Genomic DNA, 24,185 nt, shown 5'->3' on the forward strand with positions numbered 1-24,185 from the left:
CAATGTAACAGTGACAGGTTTAGGTTACTGTCATTCATATTCACCCAGTTCAATGTAACAGTGACAGGTTTAGGTTACTGTCATTCATATTCACCCAGTTCAATGTAACAGTGATAGGTTTAGGTTACTGTCATTCATATTCACCCAGTTCAATGTAACAGTGATAGGTTTAGGTTACTGTCATTCATATTCACCCAGTTCAATGTAACAGTGATAGGTTTAGGTTACTGTCATTCATATTCACCCAGTTCAATGTAACAGTGATAGGTTTAGGTTACTGTCATTCATATTCACCCAGTTCAATGTAACAGTGACAGGTTTAGGTTACTGTCATTCATATTCACCCAGTTCAATGTAACAGTGACAGGTTTAGGTTACTGTCATTCATATTCACCCAGTTCAATGTAACAGTGACAGGTTTAGGTTACTGTCATTCATATTCACCCAGTTCAATGTAACAGTGATAGGTTTAGGTTACTGTCATTCATATTCACCCAGTTCAATGTAACAGTGACAGGTTTAGGTTACTGTCATTCATATTCACCCAGTTCAATGTAACAGTGATAGGTTTAGGTTACTGTCATTCATATTCACCCAGTTCAATGTAACAGTGACAGGTTTAGGTTACTGTCATTCATATTCACCCAGTTCAATGTAACAGTGATAGGTTTAGGTTACTGTCATTCATATTCACCCAGTTCAATGTAACAGTGACAGGTTTAGGTTACTGTCATTCATATTCACCCAGTTCAATGTAACAGTGATAGGTTTAGGTTACTGTCATTCATATTCACCCAGTTCAATGTAACAGTGATAGGTTTAGGTTACTGTCATTCATATTCACCCAGTTCAATGTAACAGTGATAGGTTTAGGTTACTGTCATTCATATTCACCCAGTTCAATGTAACAGTGACAGGTTTAGGTTACTGTCATTCATATTCACCCAGTTCAATGTAACAGTGACAGGTTTAGGTTACTGTCATTCATATTCACCCAGTTCAATGTAACAGTGATAGGTTTAGGTTACTGTCATTCATATTCACCCAGTTCAATGTAACAGTGATAGGTTTAGGTTACTGTCATTCATATTCACCCAGTTCAATGTAACAGTGACAGGTTTAGGTTACTGTCATTCATATTCACCCAGTTCAATGTAACAGTGACAGGTTTAGGTTACTGTCATTCATATTCACCCAGTTCAATGTAACAGTGATAGGTTTAGGTTACTGTCATTCATATTCACCCAGTTCAATGTAACAGTGATAGGTTTAGGTTACTGTCATTCATATTCACCCAGTTCAATGTAACAGTGATAGGTTTAGGTTACTGTCATTCATATTCACCCAGTTCAATGTAACATCGATAGGTTTAGGTTACTGTCATTCATATTCACCCAGTTCAATGTAACAGTGATAGGTTTAGGTTACTGTCATTCATATTCACCCAGTTCAATGTAACAGTGATAGGTTTAGGTGACTGTCATTCATATTCACCCAGTTCAATGTAACAGTGACAGGTTTAGGTTACTGTCATTCATATTCACCCAGTTCAATGTAACAGTGATAGGTTTAGGTTACTGTCATTCATATTCACCCAGTTCAATGTAACAGTGATAGGTTTAGGTTACTGTCATTCATATTCACCCAGTTCAATGTAACAGTGATAGGTTTAGGTTACTGTCATTCATATTCCATTCACCCAGTTCAATGTAACAGTGATAGGTTTAGGCTACTACATGATACTGTAATGTTCACCTGTACCCATCATGAGGTTGCTACAACCTACGCTATGAATGAAAGTTTACAACAACTGGTCAAGAGAAATTAGAGTAATCAAGAAGACAGACATTGACACGTGTGATACCGCCTAGTGCGCTCTCTTGCCTTCATCTAGCTAGTTCATTCTTTTTTTCTTTTTTTTTTTCTTTAGCTTTAATATTGCAGATAAATTGTAGCTTCCATCATTGTAATTGTCTGCATCATTTTCAATCCCTCATATACATATGTTTAGTAAGTATATACAGTATATACATCTCTTTTTAAAATATATTTATCTTCTTTAGTATTTTCCCCTAACCCTACCGTCCAATCCCCTGATTGGACTAAACTAATTAAATGTATTTATCTTTTTTAGTATTTTCCCCTAACCCTACCGTCCAATCCCCTGATTGGACTAAACTAATTAAATATATTTCTCTTCTTTAGTACTTTCCCCTAACCCTACCATCCCTCTCCTGATTGGACTAAACTAATTAAATATATTTCCCTTCTTTAGTATTTCCCCCTAACCCTCCCATCCCTCTCCTGATTGGACTAAACTAATTAAATATATTTTCCTTCTTTAGTATTTTCCCCTAACCATCCCATCCCTCCCCTGATTGGACTAAACTAATGGACCACAACACTTAGGCTTCTACTTCCTGCTTATACATGCTATATACAGTACCAGTTAAAAGTTTGGACACACCCACTCATTCAAGGGTTTTTCTTTATTTTTACTATTTTCTACATTGTAAAATGATAGTGAAGACATCAAAACTATGAAATAACACATATGGAATCATGTAGTAACCAAAAAAAAGTGTTAAACAAATCTAAATATATTTTATATTTGAGGTTCTTCAAAGTAGCCACCCTTTGCCTTGATGACAGCTTTGCACAATCTTGGCATTTCCCTTCGCTTGTGTACTTCAGTGCACAACACATCAGCCGTCTGTGACCAGACGATAAAACATTTCCAAGCCAAACCTTCATATCATAACCACTACACACAGCCTACATCGTTGTCACCGTATTAGCTAACGTCATGGTCAACATAGCTACTAGAACTAACACGTTAGTAAACCCTCTACAATCATACAGTACAGTGTACAGTCAGCAAGCAGTTTAGCACGTGGTCCCGTGTGGCTCAGTTGGTAGAGCATGGCGCTTGCAACGCCAGGGTTGTGGGTTCATTCCCCACGGGGGGACCAGGATGAATATGTATGAACTTTCCAATTTGTAAGTCGCTCTGGATAAGAGCGTCTGCTAAATGACTTAAATGTTAAATGTTAGCAGTTACATCAGCGGGCCCCGGTGGCAATAAATAAAAAATAAAAAAAAGCCTTGACTCGGAAGTGTTCCAGTTCCAACTAGCTAACATAGCATCCCCCTCCGTTTGAACCGGGTGTTTGAGTAGGCTAAACTAGCTAGCTGCATTCACTAGCTAACATAGCATCCCCCTCCGTTTGAACCGGGTGTTTGCAATATGTCAGTTCATGCGGCAAGAACTCTGATTGGTTGGAGGGCATCCTCCGGAAGTTGTCAAAATTACTGTGTAAGTCTAAGGAAGAGGGTGAGAACCATGAGCCTCCTAGGTTTTGTATTGAAGTCAATGTACCCAGAGGAGGACGGAAGCTAGCTGTCCTCCGGCTACACCATGGTGCTACCCTACAGAGTGCTGCTGAGGCTACTATAAACCTTCATTACAAAACAGTGTGTTTTAATAAATTATTTGCTACGTGAATATATTTAGTATAGTTTTATTTTAAAAAAGGATCACTTTTATAATGTTTCACTATTTACATTTTTATGAAATTCACTGAGAAGGATGCTCCTCCCCTTCCTCCCTTGAGGAGCCTCCACTGAGTGATTAATTTAAAACCATTTTGGGGACCTCTTGTCTTAATTATCTGCTCTCACGTGTCACCATGTGTCATCACTCCCGTTGTCCCTCAGGGTTCAGAGCTGAGCGGCTGGTCCCTGGGTCGGTGGAGTCAGGACGGAGTAGACATCCACCATAACTTCCCTGACCTCAACTCCATCCTGTGGGAGGCTGAAACAAAGAAATGGATCCCTAGGAAGATGCTCAACCACCATGTGCCCATCCCCGAATGGTACCAGTCCAAGAACTCCACGGTCAGTAAATGCCACGCAAGATTCTGAGAAGTGTTTGAAAGTCATTGATTGGGGAATCTCGGACATCCAGAACTAGAAAATAGAAATGAGAAAAGATACTATTGAGACTAGCGAAGTCCCCACCCTCCTTAACGGATACTTGCAGACAGATTCGGGCAACTGTCTGGGCCAAATGTCCCTTCCCCTTTCGAAATCCGAAAGATGCGACACCTGTGAAAGTGTGATTTGTCCAAATTTATCCAAACCGGAACCAAGTTCCTTGTTAGTCGTCGCAACTCACAGTTTGTTGATAGAGGACTTCTGGTTCTCATCCTGTCACAATGACTCCATGACAGATAGGGGACTTCTGGTTCTCATCCTGTCACAATGACTCCATGACAGATAGGGGACTTCTGGTTCTCATCCTTGTCACAATGACTCCATGACAGATAGGGGACTTCTGGTTCTCATCCTTGTCACAATGACTCCATGACAGATAGGGGACTTCTGGTTCTCATCCTGTCACAATGACTCCATGACAGATAGGGGACTTCTGGTTCTCATCCTGTCACAATGACTCCATGACAGATAGGGGACTTCTGGTTCTCATCCTGTCACAATGACTCCATGACAGATAGGGGACTTCTGGTTCTCATCCTGTCACAATGACTCCATGACAGATAGGGGACTTCTGGTTCTGATCCTGTCACAATGACTCCATGACAGATAGGGGACTTCTGGTTCTCATCCTGTCACAATGACTCCATGACAGATAGAGGACTTCTGGTTCTCATCCTGTCACAATGACTCCATGACAGATAGAGGACTTCTGGTTCTCATCCTGTCACAATGACTCCATGACAGATAGGGGACTTCTGGTTCTCATCCTGTCACAATGACTCCATGACAGATAGGGGACTTCTGGTTCTCATCCTGTCACAATGACTCCATGACAGATAGGGGACTTCTGGTTCTCATCCTGTCACAATGACACCATGACAGATAGGGGACTTCTGGTTCTGATCCTGTCACAATGACTCCATGACAGATAGGGGACTTCTGGTTCTCATCCTGTCACAATGACTCCATGACAGATAGGGGACTTCTGGTTCTCATCCTGTCACAATGACTCCATGACAGATAGAGGACTTCTGGTTTTCATCCTTGTCACAATGACTCCATGACAGATAGGGGACTTCTGGTTCTCATCCTGTCACAATGACTCCATGACAGATAGGGGACTTCTGGTTCTCATCCTGTCACAATGACTCCATGACAGATAGGGGACTTCTGGTTCTCATCCTGTCACAATGACTCCATGACAGATAGGGGACTTCTGGTTCTCATCCTGTCACAATGACTCCATGACAGATAGGGGACTTCTGGTTCTGATCCTGTCACAATGACTCCATGACAGATAGGGGACTTCTGGTTCTCATCCTGTCACAATAACTCCATGACAGATAGAGGACTTCTGGTTCTCATCCTGTCACAATGACTCCATGACAGATAGAGGACTTCTGGTTCTCATCCTGTCACAATGACTCCATGACAGATAGGGGACTTCTGGTTCTCATCCTGTCACAATGACTCCATGACAGATAGGGGACTTCTGGTTCTCATCCTGTCACAGTGACTCCATGACAGATAGGGGACTTCTGGTTCTCATCCTGTCACAATGACTCCATGACAGATAGAGGACTACTGGTTTTCATCCTTTCACAATGACTCCATGACAGATAGGGGACTTCTGGTTCTCATCCTGTCACAATGACTCCATGACAGATAGGGGACTTCTGGTTCTCATCCTGTCACAATGACTCCATGACAGATAGGGGACTTCTGGTTCTCATCCTGTCACAATGACTCCATGACAGATAGGGGACTTCTGGTTCTCATCCTGTCACAATGACTCCATGACAGATAGGGGACTTCTGGTTCTCATCCTGTCACAATGACTCCATGACAGATAGGGGACTTCTGGTTTTCATCCTGTCACAATGACTCCATGACAGATAGGGGACTTCTGGTTTTCATCCTGTCACAATGACTCCATGACAGATAGGGGACTTCTGGTTTTCATCCTGTCACAATGACTCCACGACAGATGTGACTCATCATTGTATATCCTCTCTGCTAATTTAAATGTACATTTCCCAGATGGTGTTGCTATTCTGATTTTAAAAGAGTATACTATAGTCTCAGAGATGACTCGAGGTCTATTTCGGGGTTAATTTGTGTTGTGATGAACTGTAAAACCCAGCTGTGTGTTAATTTAGACCCTCATGTCTATAATGAGCTCTGCTCTCAGTCCCAGTATGTTGCAATTACAATGACTCACACTCTTTAAAAAAATACTATTATTGAACCTTTATTTAACTAGGCAAGTCAGTTAAGAACAAATTCTTATTTACAATGACGGCCTACCGGGGAACAGTGGGTTAACTGCCTTGTTCAGGGGCAGAATGACAGATTTGTACCTTGTCAGCTCGGGGATTAGAGCTACCTGCCTCCCCGCCACTCTAGACTGAGAGGAGATAGATCTGGCCTCATGCTCTAACCACTAGGCTACCTGCCTCCCCCCTCTAACCACTAGGCTACCTGCCTCCCCCCTCTAACCACTAGACTACCTGCCTCCCCCCTCTAACCACTAGGCTACCTGCCTCCCTCCTCTAACCACTAGGCTACCTGCCTCCCCCCTCTAACCACTAGGCTACCTGCCTCCCTCCTCTAACCACTAGGCTACCTGCCTCCCCCCTCTAACCACTAGACTACCTGCCTCCCCCCTCTAACCACTAGGCTACCTGCCTCCCTCCTCTAACCACTAGGCTACCTGCCTCCCCCCTCTAACCACTAGGCTACCTGCCTCCCCCCTCTAACCACTAGGCTACCTGCCTCCCTCCTCTAACCACTAGGCTACCTGCCTCCCCCCTCTAACCACTAGGCTACCTGCCTCCCCCCTCTAACCACTAGGCTACCTGCCTCCCCCCTCTAACCACTAGGCTACCTGCCTCCCTCCTCTAACCACTAGGCTACCTGCCTCCCCCCTCTAACCACTAGGCTACCTGCCTCCCCCCTCTAACCACTAGGCTACCTGCCTCCCCCCCTCTAACCACTAGGCTACCTGCCTCCCCCCTCTAAACACTAGTCTACCTGCCTCCCCCCTCTAACCACTAGACTACCTGCCTCCCCCCTCTAACCACTAGGCTACCTGCCTCCCCCCTCTAACCACTAGGCTACCTGCCCTCCCTCCTCTAACCACTAGGCTACCTGTCTCCCTCCTCTAACCACTAGGCTACCTGCCTCCCCCCTCTAACCACTAGGCTACCTGCCTCCCCCCTCTAACCACTAGGCTACCTGCCCCCCCCCCCCTCTAACCACTAGGCTACCTGCCTCCCCCCTCTAACCACTAGGCTACCTGCCTCCCTCCTCTAACCACTAGGCTACCTGCCTCCCCCCTCTAACCACTAGGCTACCTGCCTCCCCCCTCTAACCACTAGGCTACCTGCCTCCCCCCTCTAACCACTAGACTACCTGCCTCCCCCCTCTAACCACTAGGCTACCTGCCTCCCCCTCCTCTAACCACTAGGCTACCTGCCTCCCCACCTCTAACCACTAGGCTACCTGCCTCCCACCCTCTAACCACTAGGCTACCTGCCTCCCACCCTCTAACCACTAGACTACCTGCCTCCCCCCTCTAACCACTAGGCTACCTGCCTCCCCCCTCTAACCACTAGGCTACCTGCCTCCCCCCTTTAACCACTAGGCTACCTGCCCCCCCGCCTCTAACCACTAGGCTACCTGCCTCCCCACCACTCTGGACTGAGAGGAGATAGATCTGGCCCGGGCTACACTGAGATGGCATTCACATCTGTGTCCAGGAAGCGGTGAATTCAACGGTCCTCATTTCCCTGTCCATCCCTCCCTGTCTCGCCGACTTCATTAAAATATGGTGACGAACTTCCTACCACCTGTTTTTCTCCATATAATCTGATTCCCACTTGAGGTGTTCCAGTCCTACTCTACCCACCTATCCCTGAGGTACTGACAGTGTGTCCTCTGGGCCCTGAGGTACTGACAGTGTGTCCTCTGGGCCCTGAGGTACTGACAGTGTGTCCTCTGGGCCCTGAGGTACTGACCGTGTGACCTCTGGGCCCTGAGGTACTGACAGTGTGTCCTCTGGGCCTTGAGGTACTGACAGTGTGTCCTCTGGGCCCTGAGGTACTGACAGTCCTCTGGGCCCTGTTCAAAAGGAATGAAATATCTGCCATAGGTTGCCATTTGGGACCAAACCACTGTGAGTTAATAGGGGTTTTGGACGGAGTAGAAATGGGTTGTAAACAAAATGAGATAACCCTCACGGAAAGGGCAATTTGCTCCTCCGTTTTGAAGTGATCAATCACATCAGGCAATGTTGCATGCAAATGTAAACACAAGCCTCTGGGTGTTCCTGTGTGTAAATAAATACCAAGTAAATAAGTACATTTTAGTAAATAAATACCAAGTAAATAAGTCCTCCCTCCTCTCTCCTCTATTCCAATTCCTTTACTCTCCTCCCTCCTCTCCTCCCTCCTCTCTCTCTCCTCTCCTCTCCTCCCTTCTCCTCTCCTCTCTCTCCTCTCCTATGTCCTCTCTCCTCTCCTCTCCTCTCCTCCCTCCTCTCTCTCCTTTCCTCCCTCCTCTCCCCTCTCCTCCCTCCTCCCATTCCCTTTTTCTCGTCTCGTCTCTCCTCTCCTCCGTCCTCTCTCCTCTCCTCCGTCCTCTCTCCTCTCCTCTCCTCCGTCCTCTCTCCTCTCCTCTCCTCCGTCCTCTCTCCTCTCCTCTCCTCTCCTCTCCTCTCCTCTCCTCTCCTCTCCTCTCCTCTCCTCTCCTCCCGCTCCTCCCCTCTCCTCCTTCTCTCTCTCCTCTCCTCCCACCTCTATCCCCTCTCATCCCACCTCTCTCTTCTCTCCTCCCACCTCTCTCCCCTCTCCTCCCTCTCTCTCTCCTCTCCTCCCACCTCTCTCTCCTCTCCTCCTACCTATCTCCCCTCTCCTCCCTCTCTCTCTCCTCTCCTCCCTCTCTCTCTCCTCTCCTCCCACCTCTCTCTCCTCTCCTCTCCTCCCACCTCTCTCCCCTCTCCCCTCTCCTCCCTCTCTCTCTCCTCTCCTCCTACCTATCTCCCCTCTCCTCCCTCTCTCTCTCCTCTCCTCCCTCTCTCTCTCCTCTCCTCCCACCTCTCTCTCCTCTCCTCTCCTCCCACCTCTCTCCCCTCTCCCCTCTCCTCCCTCTCTCCTCTCCTCCCACCTCTCTCTCCTCTCCTCTCCTCCCACCTCTCTCCCGTCTCCCCTCTCCTCCCTCTCTCTCTCCTCCCACCTCTCTCTACTTCTCTCCTTTCCTCCCATTCCCTTTTTCTAATCTCCTCTCTCCTCTCCCTTCTACCTCTCCTCTCCTCTCTCCTCCTTCTCCTTCTCGTTCTCCTCTCCTCAGGTAGCAGCAGAGACGCGTGCGCTGGTCTCCTGGATGGAGAAGATCCCGTTTGTCCTGGGTGGTAACCTCCAGGGAGGGGAGTTGGTGGTGACCTTCCCCTACGACAGGATCCGTTCCCAGGGTGTATCCAGGGAGCAGACCCCCACCCCAGACGACCACGTCTTCCGCTGGCTCGCCTTCTCCTACGCGTCCACCCACCGCCTGATGACCGACGCCAGGCGGCGCGTCTGCCACACCGAGGACTTTGCCAAGGAAGATGGCACCATCAACGGGGCGTCCTGGCACACCGCGGCAGGGAGTTAGTGTTGTTGTTTTCCATTCAATTCAGTTCGATTCATTTCAGTTCAGTTCATTTCATTTCAGTTCAATTCAGTTCAATTCTATTCAGTTCATTTCATTTCAGTTCAATTCAGTTCAATTCATATCATTTCAATTCAGTTCAGTTCAATTCATTTAATTTCACTTCAATTCATTTCAGTTCAGTTCAATTCAGTTCATTTCAGTTCAGTTCAATTCAGTTCAATTCATATCATTTCAATTCAGTTCAGTTCAATTCATTTAATTTCAGTTCAATTCATTTCAGTTCAGTTCAATTCAGTTCAATTCATATCATTTCAATTCATTTCAGTTCAGTTCAATTCATTTCATTTCAGTTCAATTCATTTCAGTTCAGTTCAGTTCAATTCAGTTCATTTCAGTTCAATTCAGTTCAGTTCAGTTCAATTCAATTCAGTTCAGTTCAATTCAATTCAGTTCAGTTCAATTAATTTCAGTTCAGTTCAATTCAGTTCAGTTCAATTCAATTCAGTTCAGTTCAGTTCAATTCATTTCAGTTCAGTTCAATTCCTTTCATGACTAGGCTTAATCTGTTGTAGCAGTATTTCTTAACTTACCCTGTTCACCTTCTCAGGGCTGTTTGTTATATTAGGTATCCGTCTAGGATGTACGCATCTGCATATTCACTTTAGCCACAGGCTGTTTTCATGTTTACAGGTTTCTTGGTAACATTGTAAAATAATGTGCAAAACTTACCAGAGAAAACATTCAAACAGCCTGTGGCTGAAGTGAATATGCAGACGCGTACATCCTAGACGGATACCTAATATAACTAACAGCCCTGAGAGGGTGAACAGGGTAAAAATGTGGAACCTCTTCATTTCAACACATGTTAATTTGATTTATTATCACAGACCAGTACCAGAGTAGTTCTTCATTTCAACACATGTTGATTTGATTTATTATCACAGACCAGTACCAGAGTAGTTCTTCATTTCAACACATGTTGATTTGATTTATTATCACAGACCAGTACCAGAGTTGTTCTTCATTTCAACACATGTTGATTTGATTTATTATCACAGACCAGTACCAGAGCAGTTCTTCATTTCAACACATGTTAATTTGATTTATTATCACAGACCAGTACCAGAGTAGTTCTTCATTTCAACACATGTTGATTTGATTTATTATCACAGACCAGTACCAGAGTAGTTCTTCATTTCAACACATGTTGATTTGATTTATTATCACAGACCAGTACCAGAGCAGTTCTTCATTTCAACACATGTTAATTTGATTTATTATCACAGACCAGTACCAGAGTAGTTCTTCATTTCAACACATGTTGATTTGATTTATTATCACAGACCAGTACCAGAGTAGTTCTTCATTTCAACACATGTTCATTTGATTTATTATCACAGACCAGTACCAGAGTAGTTCTTCATTTCAACACACGTTAATTTGATTTATTATCACAGACCAGAACCAGAGTAGTTCTTCATTTCAACACATGTTAATTTGATTTATTATAACAGACCAGTACCAGAGTAGTTCTTCATTTCAACACATGTTGATTTGATTTATTATCACAGGCCAGTACCAGAGTAGTTCTTAATTTCAACACATGTTAATTTGATTTATTATCACAGACCAGAACCAGAGTAGTTCTTCATTTCAACACATGTTAATTTGATTTATTATCACAGACCAGAACCAGAGTAGTTCTTCATTTCAACACATGTTGAATTGATTTATTATCACAGACCAGAACAAGAGTAGCTCTTCATTTCAACACATGTTAATTTGATTTATTATCACAGACCAGTACCAGAGTAGCTCTTCGTTTCAACACATGTTAATTTGATTTATTATCACAGACCAGTACCAGAGTAGTTCTTCATTTCAACACATGTTAATTTGATTTATTATCACAGACCAGTACCAGAGTAGTTCTTCATTTCAACACATGTTAATTTGATTTATTATCACAGACCAGTACCAGAGCAGTTCTTCGTTTTAACACATGTTAATTTGATTTCTTATCACAGACCAGTACCAGAGCAGCTCTTCGTTTCAACACATGTCAATTTAATTTATTATCACAGACCAGTACCAGAGTAGCTCTTCATTTCAACACATGTTAATTTGATTTATTATAACAGACCAGTACCAGAGTAGCTCTTCATTTCAACACATGTTAAATTGATTTATTATCACAGACCAGTACCAGAGTAGTTCTTCATTTCAACACATGTTAATTTGATTTATTATAACAGACCAGTACCAGAGTAGCTCTTCATTTCAACACATGTTAATTTGATTTATTATAACAGACCAGTACCAGAGTAGCTCTTCATTTCAACACATGTTAATTTGATTTATTATAACAGACCAGTACCAGAGTAGCTCTTCATTTCAACACATGTTAAATTGATTTATTATCACAGACCAGTACCAGAGTAGTTCTTCATTTCAACACATGTTAATTGGATTTATTATCACAGACCAGTACCAGAGTAGTTCTTCATTTCAACACATGTTAATTTGATTTATTATCACAGACCAGTACCAGAGTAGTTCTTCATTTCAACACATGTTAATTTGATTTATTATCACAGACCAGTACCAGAGTAGTTCTTCATTTCAACACATGTTAATTTGATTTATTATAACAGACCAGTACCAGAGTAGCTCTTAATTTCAACACATGTTAAATTGATTTATTATAACAGACCAGTACCAGAGTAGTTCTTCATTTCAACACATGTTAATTGGATTTATTATCACAGACCAGTACCAGAGCAGTTCTTCATTTCAACACATGTTGATTTGATTTATTATCACAGACCAGTACCAGAGTAGTTCTTCATTTCAACACATGTTAATTTGATTTATTATCACAGACCAGTACCAGAGTAGCTCTTCATTTCAACACATGTTAATTTGATTTATTATCACAGACCAGTACCAGAGTAGTTCTTCATTTCAACACATGTTAATTTGATTTATTATCACAGACCAGTACCAGAGTAGTTCTTCATTTCAACACATGTTAATTTGATTTATTATCACAGACCAGAACCAGAGTAGTTCTTCATTTCAACACATGTTAATTTGATTTATTATCTTTAAAAAACACCGGTGAGAAAATAACTTATCAGCTGATGTCTTTTCATTTGGCAGTTGCCCGACAGATAAATTACTCTGTCTGTCCGCTGTGTTGGCAGGTATGAACGATTTCAGCTACTTGCACACCAACTGCTTTGAGTTGTCGATGTACGTGGGCTGTGACAAATTCCCCCATGAGAGTGAGCTGGCGGAGGAGTGGGAAAACAACCGGGAGTCTCTGCTCGTCTTCATGGAGCAGGTACAGTGTGTAGAGCTCAGAGAGGGCGTAGAGCTCAGAGAGGGCGTAGAGTCCAGAGAGGGCGTAGAGTCCAGAGAGGGCGTAGAGTCCAGAGAGGGCGTAGAGATGTCACAGACATTATTTTAGAGTGTAAGATAACGTAACGTTAGCTAGCGAGCCAGTAAGATAACGTAACGTTAGCTAGCGAACAGTAAGATAACGTTAGCTAGCTAGCAAACCAGTAAGATAACGTTAGCTAGCTAGCGAACAGTATGCTTTGCCTTGCAATGAAATCCACTTCCTGACTAAATCAGAAACGTATAATGTGTGAAAATGTAGCTAGACTCTTACCTTTACACTGGGATGAACGCTTCATGGCAGACTGGAGCCAATTAACTCTGTTTTGTTCGTAGCTACATCTTGTTTGGACAGCGTTGTGTCAAGTCACTCCGGATCACACTGACCGTGGAGTGTGCAAAAAAGTAGCCCGTCACAACCTTTTCCAACTGATCTGTCGATAGCGCTACATTCAGGGCATCAATGTTGCTGAGAAAAGTAGCAAAATGTTTGTAGTTCTCGATGGCTGACGTGATATCTTTCAAAAACACAGGAGTAGAAAGGACTGTCAACACACACTAAACAGCTCACGTTATAGACAGAAGCAAGCTACATGGCAGACCAATCAGATCTCATCTCTCGTCATGTCCAGCCCACTATTATCTCAGCCAATCATGGCTAACGGGAAGGTTCCTGACGTGTTCCGTGGCTAAACCAATTAAACTAATATTTTAACAAATTGTATTCGTATTTACAGATTGAATAAACGTTTGTTATTAAGGCACATGAACGTTAACATGTTCCAGAAGGCATTTCGATCAACAAGACGTTCAAATGCCTCTCCTGCGAAGTAGCGACACGCGACATACGTCTAGCTTCCTGAAACGAGTCATATTATATTGTTTTAATATTTATATCAAGGACCACATTGAAAATAATCGTTTTTAAGCATTCATGTGTCATACTCTGGGTTTATTGTACTTTTTAATACTGTTACAACTTGTTTTACCTCAAATATAATATAATATCATCAAACTAATATTATATATGATACATTACATATTATTATTGTTGTTATTATTATTATACAGTCAGTTGATCTTTGACCTCTGACCTTTCATGCACAGGTGCATCGTGGGATCAAAGGCATTGTCTGGGACGTTCAGGGGCGGGGCATAGCCAACGCCATCATCCAGGTGGAAGGGATCGGCCATGACATCAGAACAGGTAGAGATACATGCTATTATAGTATACTCTGTGTTTACATTCTGTGTCCAGACATACTATAGAGAGATATATTATAGTATACTCTGTGTTCTCATTCTGTGTCCATACATACTAAAGAGATGTATTATAGTATACTCTGTGTTCATACATACTATAGAGAGATGTATTATAGTATACTCTGTGTCCATACATACTATAGAGATGTATTATAGTATACTCTGTGTTCATACATACTATAGAGATATGTATTATAGTATACTCTGTGTTCTCATTCTGTGTCCATACATACTATAGAGAGATGTATTATAGTATACTCTGTGTTCATACATACTATAGAGATGTATTATAGTATACTCTGTGTCCATAAATACTATAGAGAGATGTATTATAGTATACTCTGTGTCCATAAATACTATAGAGAGGTGTATTATAGTATACTCTGTGTCCATACATACTATAGAGAGATGTATTATAGTATACTCTGTGTCCATACATACTATAGAGAGATGTATTATAGTATACTCTGTGTCAAAAAATACTATAGAGATGTAGTATAGTATACTCTGTGTTCATACATACTATAGAGATATGTATTATAGTATACTCTGTGTTCTCATTCTGTGTCCATACATACTATAGAGAGATGTATTATAGTATACTCTGTGTTCTCATTCTGTGTCCATACATACTATAGAGAGATGTATTATAGTATACTCTGTGTTCATACATATTATAGAGAGATGTATTATAGTATACTCTGTGTTCCCACTCTGTGTCCATACATACTATAGAGAGATGTATTATAGTATACTCTGTGTTCATACATACTATAGAGAGATGTATTATAGTATACTCTGTGTTCTCATTCTGTGTCCATACATACTAAAGAGATGTATTATAGTATACTCTGTGTCCATACATACTATAGATAGATGTATTATAGTATACTCTGTGTTCATACATACTATAGAGGGGTGTACTATAGTATACTCTGTGTCCATACATACTATAGAGATATGTATTATAGTATACTCTGTGTTCATAAATACTATAGAGATGTATTATAGTATACTCTGTGTCCATACATACTATAGATAGATGTATTATAGTATACTCTGTGTTCATACATACTATAGAGAGATGTATTATAGTATACTCTGTGTCCATAAATACTATAGAGAGATGTATTATAGTATACTCTGTGTTCATAAATACTATAGAGATGTATTATAGTATACTCTGTGTCCATACATACTATAGAGAGATGTAGTATAGTATACTCTGTGTTCATACATACTATAGAGAGATGTATTATAGTATACTCTGTGTCCATACATACTATAGGGAGATGTATTATAGTATACTCTGTGTTCTCATTCTGTGTCCATACATACTAAAGAGATGTATTATAGTATACTCTGTGTCCATACATACTATAGAGAGATGTATTATAGTATAATCTGTGTTCATACATACTATAGAGAGATGTAGAATAGTATACTCTGTGTTCATACATACTATAGAGAGATGTATTATAGTATACTCTGTGTTCTCATTCTGTGTCCATACGTACTATAGAGAGATGTATTATAGTATACTCTGTGTCCATACATACTATAGAGAGACGTATTATAGTATACTCTGTGTCCATACATACTATAGAGAGATGTACTATAGTATACTCTGTGGCATACATACTATAGAGAGATGTATTATAGTATACTCTGTGTCCATACATACTATAGAGAGATGTAGTATAGTATACTCTGTGTTCATACATACTATAGAGAGATGTATTATAGTATACTCTGTGTCCATACATACTATAGGGAGATGTACTATAGTATACTCTGTGTTCTCATTCTGTGTCCATACATACTAAAGAGATGTATTATAGTATACTCTGCGTCCATACATACTATAGAGAGATGTATTATAGTATACTCTGTGTTCATACATACTATAGAGAGATGTAGTATAGTATACTCTGTGTTCATACATACTATACAGAGATGTATTATAGTATACTCTGTGTTCTCATTCTGTGTCCATACGTACTATAGAGAGATGTATTATAGTATACTCTGTGTCCATACATACTATAGAGAGATGTATTATAGTATACTCTGTGTCCATACATACTATAGAGAGATGTAGTATAGTATACTCTGTGTTCATACATACTATAGAGAGATGTATTATAGTATACTCTGTGTCCATACATACTATAGGGAGATGTATTATAGTATACTCTGTGTTCTCATTCTGTGTCCATACATACTAAAGAGATGTATTATAGTATACTCTGTGTCCATACATACTATAGAGAGATGTATTATAGTATACTCTGTGTTCATACATACTATAGAGAGATTTAGTATAGTATACTCTGTGTTCATACATACTATAGAGAGATGTATTATAGTATACTCTGTGTTCTCATTCTGTGTCCATACGTACTATAGAGAGATGTATTATAGTATACTCTGTGTCCATACATACTATAGAGAGATGTATTATAGTATACTCTGTGTCCATAAATACTATAGAGAGATGTACTATAGTATACTCTGTGGCATACATACTATAGAGAGATGTATTATAGTATACTCTGTGTCCATACATACTATAGAGAGATGTAGTATAGTATACTCTGTGTTCATACATACTATAGAGAGATGTATTATAGTATACTCTGTATCCATACATACTATAGGGAGATGTATTATAGTATACTCTGTGTTCTCATTCTGTGTCCATACATACTAAAGAGATGTATTATAGTATACTCTGTGACCATACATACTATAGAGAGATGTATTATAGTATACTCTGTGTTCATACATACTATAGAGAGATGTAGTATAGTATACTCTGTGTTCATACATACTATAGAGAGATGTATTATAGTATACTCTGTGTTCTCATTCTGTGTCCATACGTACTATAGAGAGATGTATTATAGTATACTCTGTGTCCATACATACTATAGAGAGATGTATTATAGTATACTCTGTGTCCATACATACTATAGAGAGATGTACTATAGTATACTCTGTGTCATACATACTATAGAGAGATGTATTATAGTATACTCTGTGTCCATAAATACTATAGAGATGTATTATAGTATACTCTGTGTCCATACATACTATAGAGAGATGTATTATAGTATACTCTGTGTCCATACATACTATAGAGAGATGTATTATAGTATACTCTGTGTCCATACATACTATAGAGAGATGTATTATAGTATACTCTGTGTCCATACATACTATAGAGAGATGTAGTATAGTATACTCTGTGTTCATACATACTATAGAGATATGTATTATAGTATACTCTGTGTTCTCATTCTGTGTCCATACATACTATAGAGAGATGTATTATAGTATACTCTGTGTTCATACATACTATAGAGAGATGTACTATAGTATACTCTGTGTCCATACATACTAAAGAGATGTATTATAGTATACTCTGTGTCCGTACATACTATAGATAGATGTATTATAGTATACTCTGTGTTCATACATACTATAGAGAGATGTATTATAGTATACTCTGTGTCCATACATACTACAGAGAGATGTACTATAGTATACTCTGTGTTCATACATACTATAGAGAGATGTATTATAGTATACTCTGTGTCCATACATACTATAGGGAGATGTATTATAGTATACTCTGTGTTCTCATTCTGTGTCCATACATACTAAAGAGATGTATTATAGTATACTCTGTGTTCTCATTCTGTGTCCATACATACTATAGAGAGATGTATTATAGTATACTCTGTGTCCATACATACTATAGAGAGATGTATTATAGTATACTCTGTGTGTCCATACATACTATAGGGAGATGTATTATAGTATACTCTGTGTCCATACATACTATAGAGAGATGTATTATAGTATACTCTGTGTTCCCATTCTGTGTCCATACATACTAAAGAGACGTATTATAGTATACTCTGTGTCCATACATACTATAGAGAGATGTGTTATAGTATACTCTGTGTCCATAAATACTATAGAGAGATGTATTATAGTATACTCTGTGTCATACATACTATAGAGAGATGTATTATAGTATACTCTGTGTTCCCACTCTGTGTCCATACATACTATAGAGAGATGTATTATAGTATACTCTGTGTTCCCACTCTGTGTCCATACATACTATAGAGATACAGGCTATTATAGTATACTCTGTGTTCCCACTCTGTGTCCATACATACTATAGAGAGATGTATTATAGTATACTCTGTGTTCCCATTCTGTGTCCATACATACTAAAGAGACGTATTATAGTATACTCTGTGTCCATACATACTATAGAGAGATGTATTATAGTATACTCTGTGTCCATACATACTATAGAGAGATGTATTATAGTATACTCTGTGTTCCCATTCTGTGTCCATACATACTATAGACAGATGTATTATAGTATACTCTGTGTCCCCACATACTATAGAGAGATGTATTATAGTATACTCTGTATTCCCATTCTATGCCCATACATACTATAGAGATTCAGGCTATTATAGTATACTCTGTGTTCTCATTCTGTGTCCATACATACTATAGGGAGATGTATTATAGTATACTCTGTGTCCATACATACTATAGAGAGATGTATTATAGTATACTCTGTGTTCCCATTCTGTGTCCATACATACTATAGACAGATGTATTATAGTATACTCTGTGTCCCCACATACTATAGAGAGATGTATTATAGTATACTCTGTATTCCCATTCTGTGCCCATACATACTATAGAGATACAGGCTATTATAGTATACTCTGTGTTCTCATTCTGTGTCCATACATACTATAGAGAGATGTATTATAGTATACTCTGTGTCCATACATACTATAGAGATGTATTATAGTATACTCTGTGTTCCCATTCTGTGTCCATACATACTATAGAGAGATGTATTATAGTATACTCTGTGTCCATACATACTATAGAGAGATGTACTATAGTATACTCTGTGTCCATACATACTATAGAGATGTATTATAGTATACTCTGTGTTCCCATTCTGTGTCCATACATACTAAAGAGATGTATTATAGTATTCTCTGTGTCCATACATACTATAGAGATGTATTATAGTATACTCTGTGTCCATACATACTATAGAGAGATGTATTATAGTATACTCTGTGTTCCCATTCTGTGTCCATACATACTATAGAGATACATGCTATTATAGTATACTCTGTGTTCCCATTCTGTGTCCATACATACTAAAGAGACGTATTATAGTATACTCTGTGTTCCCACTCTGTGTCCATACATACTATAGAGATACAGGCTATTATAGTATACTCTGTGTTCCCACTCTGTGTCCATACATACTATAGAGAGATGTATTATAGTATACTCTGTGTTCCCATTCTGTGTCCATACATACTAAAGAGACGTATTATAGTATACTCTGTGTCCATACATACTATAGAGAGATGTATTATAGTATACTCTGTGTCCATACATACTATAGAGAGATGTATTATAGTATACTCTGTGTTCTCATTCTGTGTCCATACATACTATAGAGAGATGTATTATAGTATACGCTGTGTTCCCATTCTGTGTCCATACATACTATAGGGAGATGTATTATAGTATACTCTGTGTTCCCATTCTGTGTCCATACATACTAAAGAGACGTATTATAGTATACTCTGTGTCCATACATACTATAGAGAGATGTATTATAGTATACTCTGTGTCCATACATACTATAGAGAGATGTATTATAGTATACTCTGTGTTCTCATTCTGTGTCCATACATACTATAGAGAGATGTATTATAGTATACGCTGTGTTCCCATTCTGTGTCCATACATACTATAGGGAGATGTATTATAGTATACTCTGTGTCCATACATACTATAGAGAGATGTATTATAGTATACTCTGTGTTCCCATTCTGTGTCCATACATACTATAGAGATACATGCTATTATAGTATACTCTGTGTTCCCATTCTGTGTCCATACATACTATAGAGAGATGTATTATAGTATACTCTCTGTTCCCATTCTGTGTCCATACATACTATAGACAGATGTATTATAGTATACTCTGTGTCCCCACATACTATAGAGAGATGTATTATAGTATACTCTGTGTTCTCATTCTGTGTCCATACATACTATAGAGAGATGTATTATAGTATACTCTGTGTCCATACATACTATAGAGATGTATTATAGTATACTCTGTGTCCATACATACTAAAGAGATGTATTATAGTATACTCTGTGTTCTCATTCTGTGTCCATACATACTATAGAGAGATGTATTATAGTATACTCTGTGTTCATACATACTATAGAGAGATGTATTGTAGTATACTCTGTGTTCCCATTCTGTGTCCATACATACTATAGAGAGATGTATTATAGTATACTCTGTGTTCTCATTCTGTGTCCATACATACTATAGAGAGGTGTATTATAGTATACTCTGTGTTCATACATACTATAGAGAGATGTATTATAGTATACTCTGTGTCCATACATACTATAGAGAGATGTACTATAGTATACTCTGTGTCCATACATACTATAGAGAGATGTATTATAGTATACTCTGTGTCCATACATACTATAGAGAGATGTATTATAGTATACTCTGTGTTCATACATACTATAGAGAGATGTATTGTAGTATACTCTGTGTTCCCATTCTGTGTCCATACATACTAAAGAGATGTATTATAGTATACTCTGTGTTCCCACTCTGTGTCCATACATACTATAGAGATACATGCTATTATAGTATACTCTGTGTTCCCATTCTGTGTCCATACATACTAAAGAGACGTATTATAGTATACTCTGTGTTCCCATTCTGTGTCCATACATACTATAGAGAGATGTATTATAGTATACTCTGTGTCCATACATACTATAGAGAGATGTACTATAGTATACTCTGTGTTCCCATTCTGTGTCCATACATACTATAGAGAGGTGTATTATAGTATACTCTGTGTTCCCACTCTGTGTCCATACATACTATAGAGAGAGGTATTCTAGTATACTCTGTGTTCTCATTCTGTGTCCATACATACTAAAGAGACGTATTATAGTATACTGTGTTCCCATTCTGTGTCCATGGATCTGACATTACTCCACCAAACAGCATTCTATAGAAAACATAATTAGCATTCTGTAGAAAACATTATTAGCATTCTATAGAAAACATTATTAGCATTCTATAGAAAACATAATTAGCATTCTGTAGAAAACATTATTAGCATTATATAGAAAACATTATTAGCATTCTATAGAAAACATCATTACCATTCTATAGAACACATCATTAGCATTCTATAGAACACATCATTAGCATTCTATAGAACATCAGTAGCATTCTATAGAACACATCATTAGCATTCTATAGAACACATCATTAGCATTCTATAGAACACATCAGTAGCATTCTATAGAAAACACCATTAGCATTCTATAGAAAACATCATTAGCATTCTATAGAAAACATCATTAGCATTCTATAGAAAACATCAGTAGCATTCTATAGAAAACATCAGTAGCATTCTATAGAAAACATCAGTAGCATTCTATAGAAAACATCAGTAGCATTCTATAGAAAACATCAGTAGCATTCTATAGAAAACATCAGTAGCATTCTATAGAAAACATCAGTAGCATTCTATAGAAAACATCAGTAGCATTCTATAGAAAACATCAGTAGCAGAGAATGTTTTATGGACAATAGTATATATTAATTTTTACAGGGAACCAAATTGACAAATTGAACATGATAATTAGATAAACAATATTTATAGCATATCATTAATCAATATAATTAACGCTGCCAAAGTAAGAACTTCTTCCAGAGCCAAAGACAGTAACGTTGGATCATTAAACTCTAACAGATGCTGATCATGCTGCTATTTCATGCAGCTGGAAACAGCTACCATTTTATAGAAGGACATGAATATATTACGATACAGTAGATACTGCCTGCAGGCCTGATGACACGAGTATCTGTCCCTCTTTGCCTTGTATTTTAGGATTCATATGTGTGGGTTAGTTTATATTGTGCAGTTAAAGCACGGGGCAGAAGTGTTGCTTCAGGGTTTAATGGAAGGCCCAGGACTCTCCCTTTCTACATTATGAGTCTCTCACACACACACACTCTCTCTCTCTCTCTCTCTCTCTCTCTCTCTCTCTCTCTCTCTCTCTCTCTCGCTCTCTCGCTCTCTCGCTCTCTCGCTCTCTCTCTCTCTCTCTCTCGCTCTCTCGCTCTCTCGCTCTCTCGCTCTCTCTCTCTTAAAAAGGAGGCTCCACATGTGTAAAGCGGGGAACACCAAGTCTCTGCTGTGAACTAACTATTAATAGAAAAGGTACTTGTTATTCCCCAGTGATCAGAGAGTGTGAATCATCATCATGTCTTCACTGTGAACCCAGGATAGACAGACAGCAGATACGCACGCACGCACGCACGCACGCACGCACGCACGCAGACACACACACACGCACACACGCACACACACGCACACACACACACACACACACACACACACACACACACACACACACACACACACACACACACACACACACACACACACACACACACACACACACGCACGCACGCACAGAAGGATAGACGCACATTAATAATGAAGACGTTCCAGGGTTGATTTCCTGGACGTATCAACATTCATGTACATACTTCCTCAATTGGGCCGACCAACCAGTGCTCCCGCACATTGGCTAACCGGGCTATCTGCATTATGTCCCACCCGCCACCCGCCAACGCCTCTTTTACGCTACTGCTACTCTGTTCATCATATATGCATAGTCACTTTAACCATATCTACATGTACATACTACCTCAATCAGCCTGACTAACCGGTGTCTGTATGTAGCCTCGCTACTTTTATAGCCTCTCTACTGTATATAGCCTCTCTACTGTATATAGCCTCTCTACTGTATATAGCCCCTCTACTGTATATAGCCTCTCTACTGTATATAGCCTCACTACTGTATATAGCCTCACTACTGTATATAGCCTCTCTACTGTATATAGCCTCGCTACTGTATATAGCCTCGCTACTGTATATAGCCTCGCTACTGTATATAGCCTCTCTACTGTATATAGCCTCTCTACTGTATTTAGCCTCTCTACTGTATATAGCCTCTACTGTATATAGCCTCTACTGTATATAGCCTCTCTACTGTATATAGCCTCACTACTGTATATAGCCTCACTACTGTATATGGCCTCACTACTGTATATAGCCTCACTACTGTATATAGCCCCTCTACTGTATATAGCCTCTCTACTGTTATAGCCTCTCTACTGTTTACAGCCTCTCTACTGTATATAGCCTCTCTACTGTATATAGCCTCTACTGTTATAGCCTCTCTACTGTTTATAACCTCTCTACTGTTTATAGCCTCTCTACTGTTTATAGCCACTCTACTGTATATAGCCTCTCTACTGTTTATAGCCTCTCTACTGTTTATAGCCTCTCTACTGTTTATAGCCTCACTACTGTATATAGCCTCACTACTGTATATAGCCTCACTACTGTATATAGCCTCGCTACTCTATATAGCCTCACTACTGTTATAGCCTCTCTACTGTATATAGCCTCACTACTGTATGTAGCCTCTCTACTGTATGTAGCCTCTCTACTGTATGTAGCCTCTCTACTGTATATAGCCTCTACTGTTATATCCTCTCTACTGTATATAGCCTCACTACTCTATATAGCCTCACTACTGTTATAGCCTCTCTACTGTATATAGCCTCACTACTGTATGTAGCCTCTCTACTGTATATAGCCTCTCTACTGTATATAGCCTCTCTACTGTATGTAGCCTCACTACTGTTATAGCCTCTCTACTGTATATAG

General features: G+C 39.7%; 1 protein-coding gene across 1 annotated transcript in view; it reads left to right on the forward strand.

Annotated features, from left to right (window-relative positions):
• The window catches only part of cpxm2 (carboxypeptidase X (M14 family), member 2), an 86,722-nt gene that overhangs the window by 56,689 nt on the left and 5,848 nt on the right, over positions 1–24,185 (forward strand). Inside the window, exons 10-13 of the mRNA XM_071394699.1 lie at positions 3,718–3,897; positions 9,346–9,643; positions 12,855–12,994; positions 14,158–14,257. Of these exons, the coding sequence (XP_071250800.1) occupies positions 3,718–3,897; positions 9,346–9,643; positions 12,855–12,994; positions 14,158–14,257 (718 nt within the window). The remainder of the gene's footprint in view (positions 1–3,717; positions 3,898–9,345; positions 9,644–12,854; positions 12,995–14,157; positions 14,258–24,185) is intronic.

The sequence above is a fragment of the Salvelinus alpinus genome, chromosome 3, assembly GCF_045679555.1.
Source record: "Salvelinus alpinus chromosome 3, SLU_Salpinus.1, whole genome shotgun sequence".
In the NCBI taxonomy this organism is placed as follows: Eukaryota; Metazoa; Chordata; class Actinopteri; order Salmoniformes; family Salmonidae; genus Salvelinus; species Salvelinus alpinus.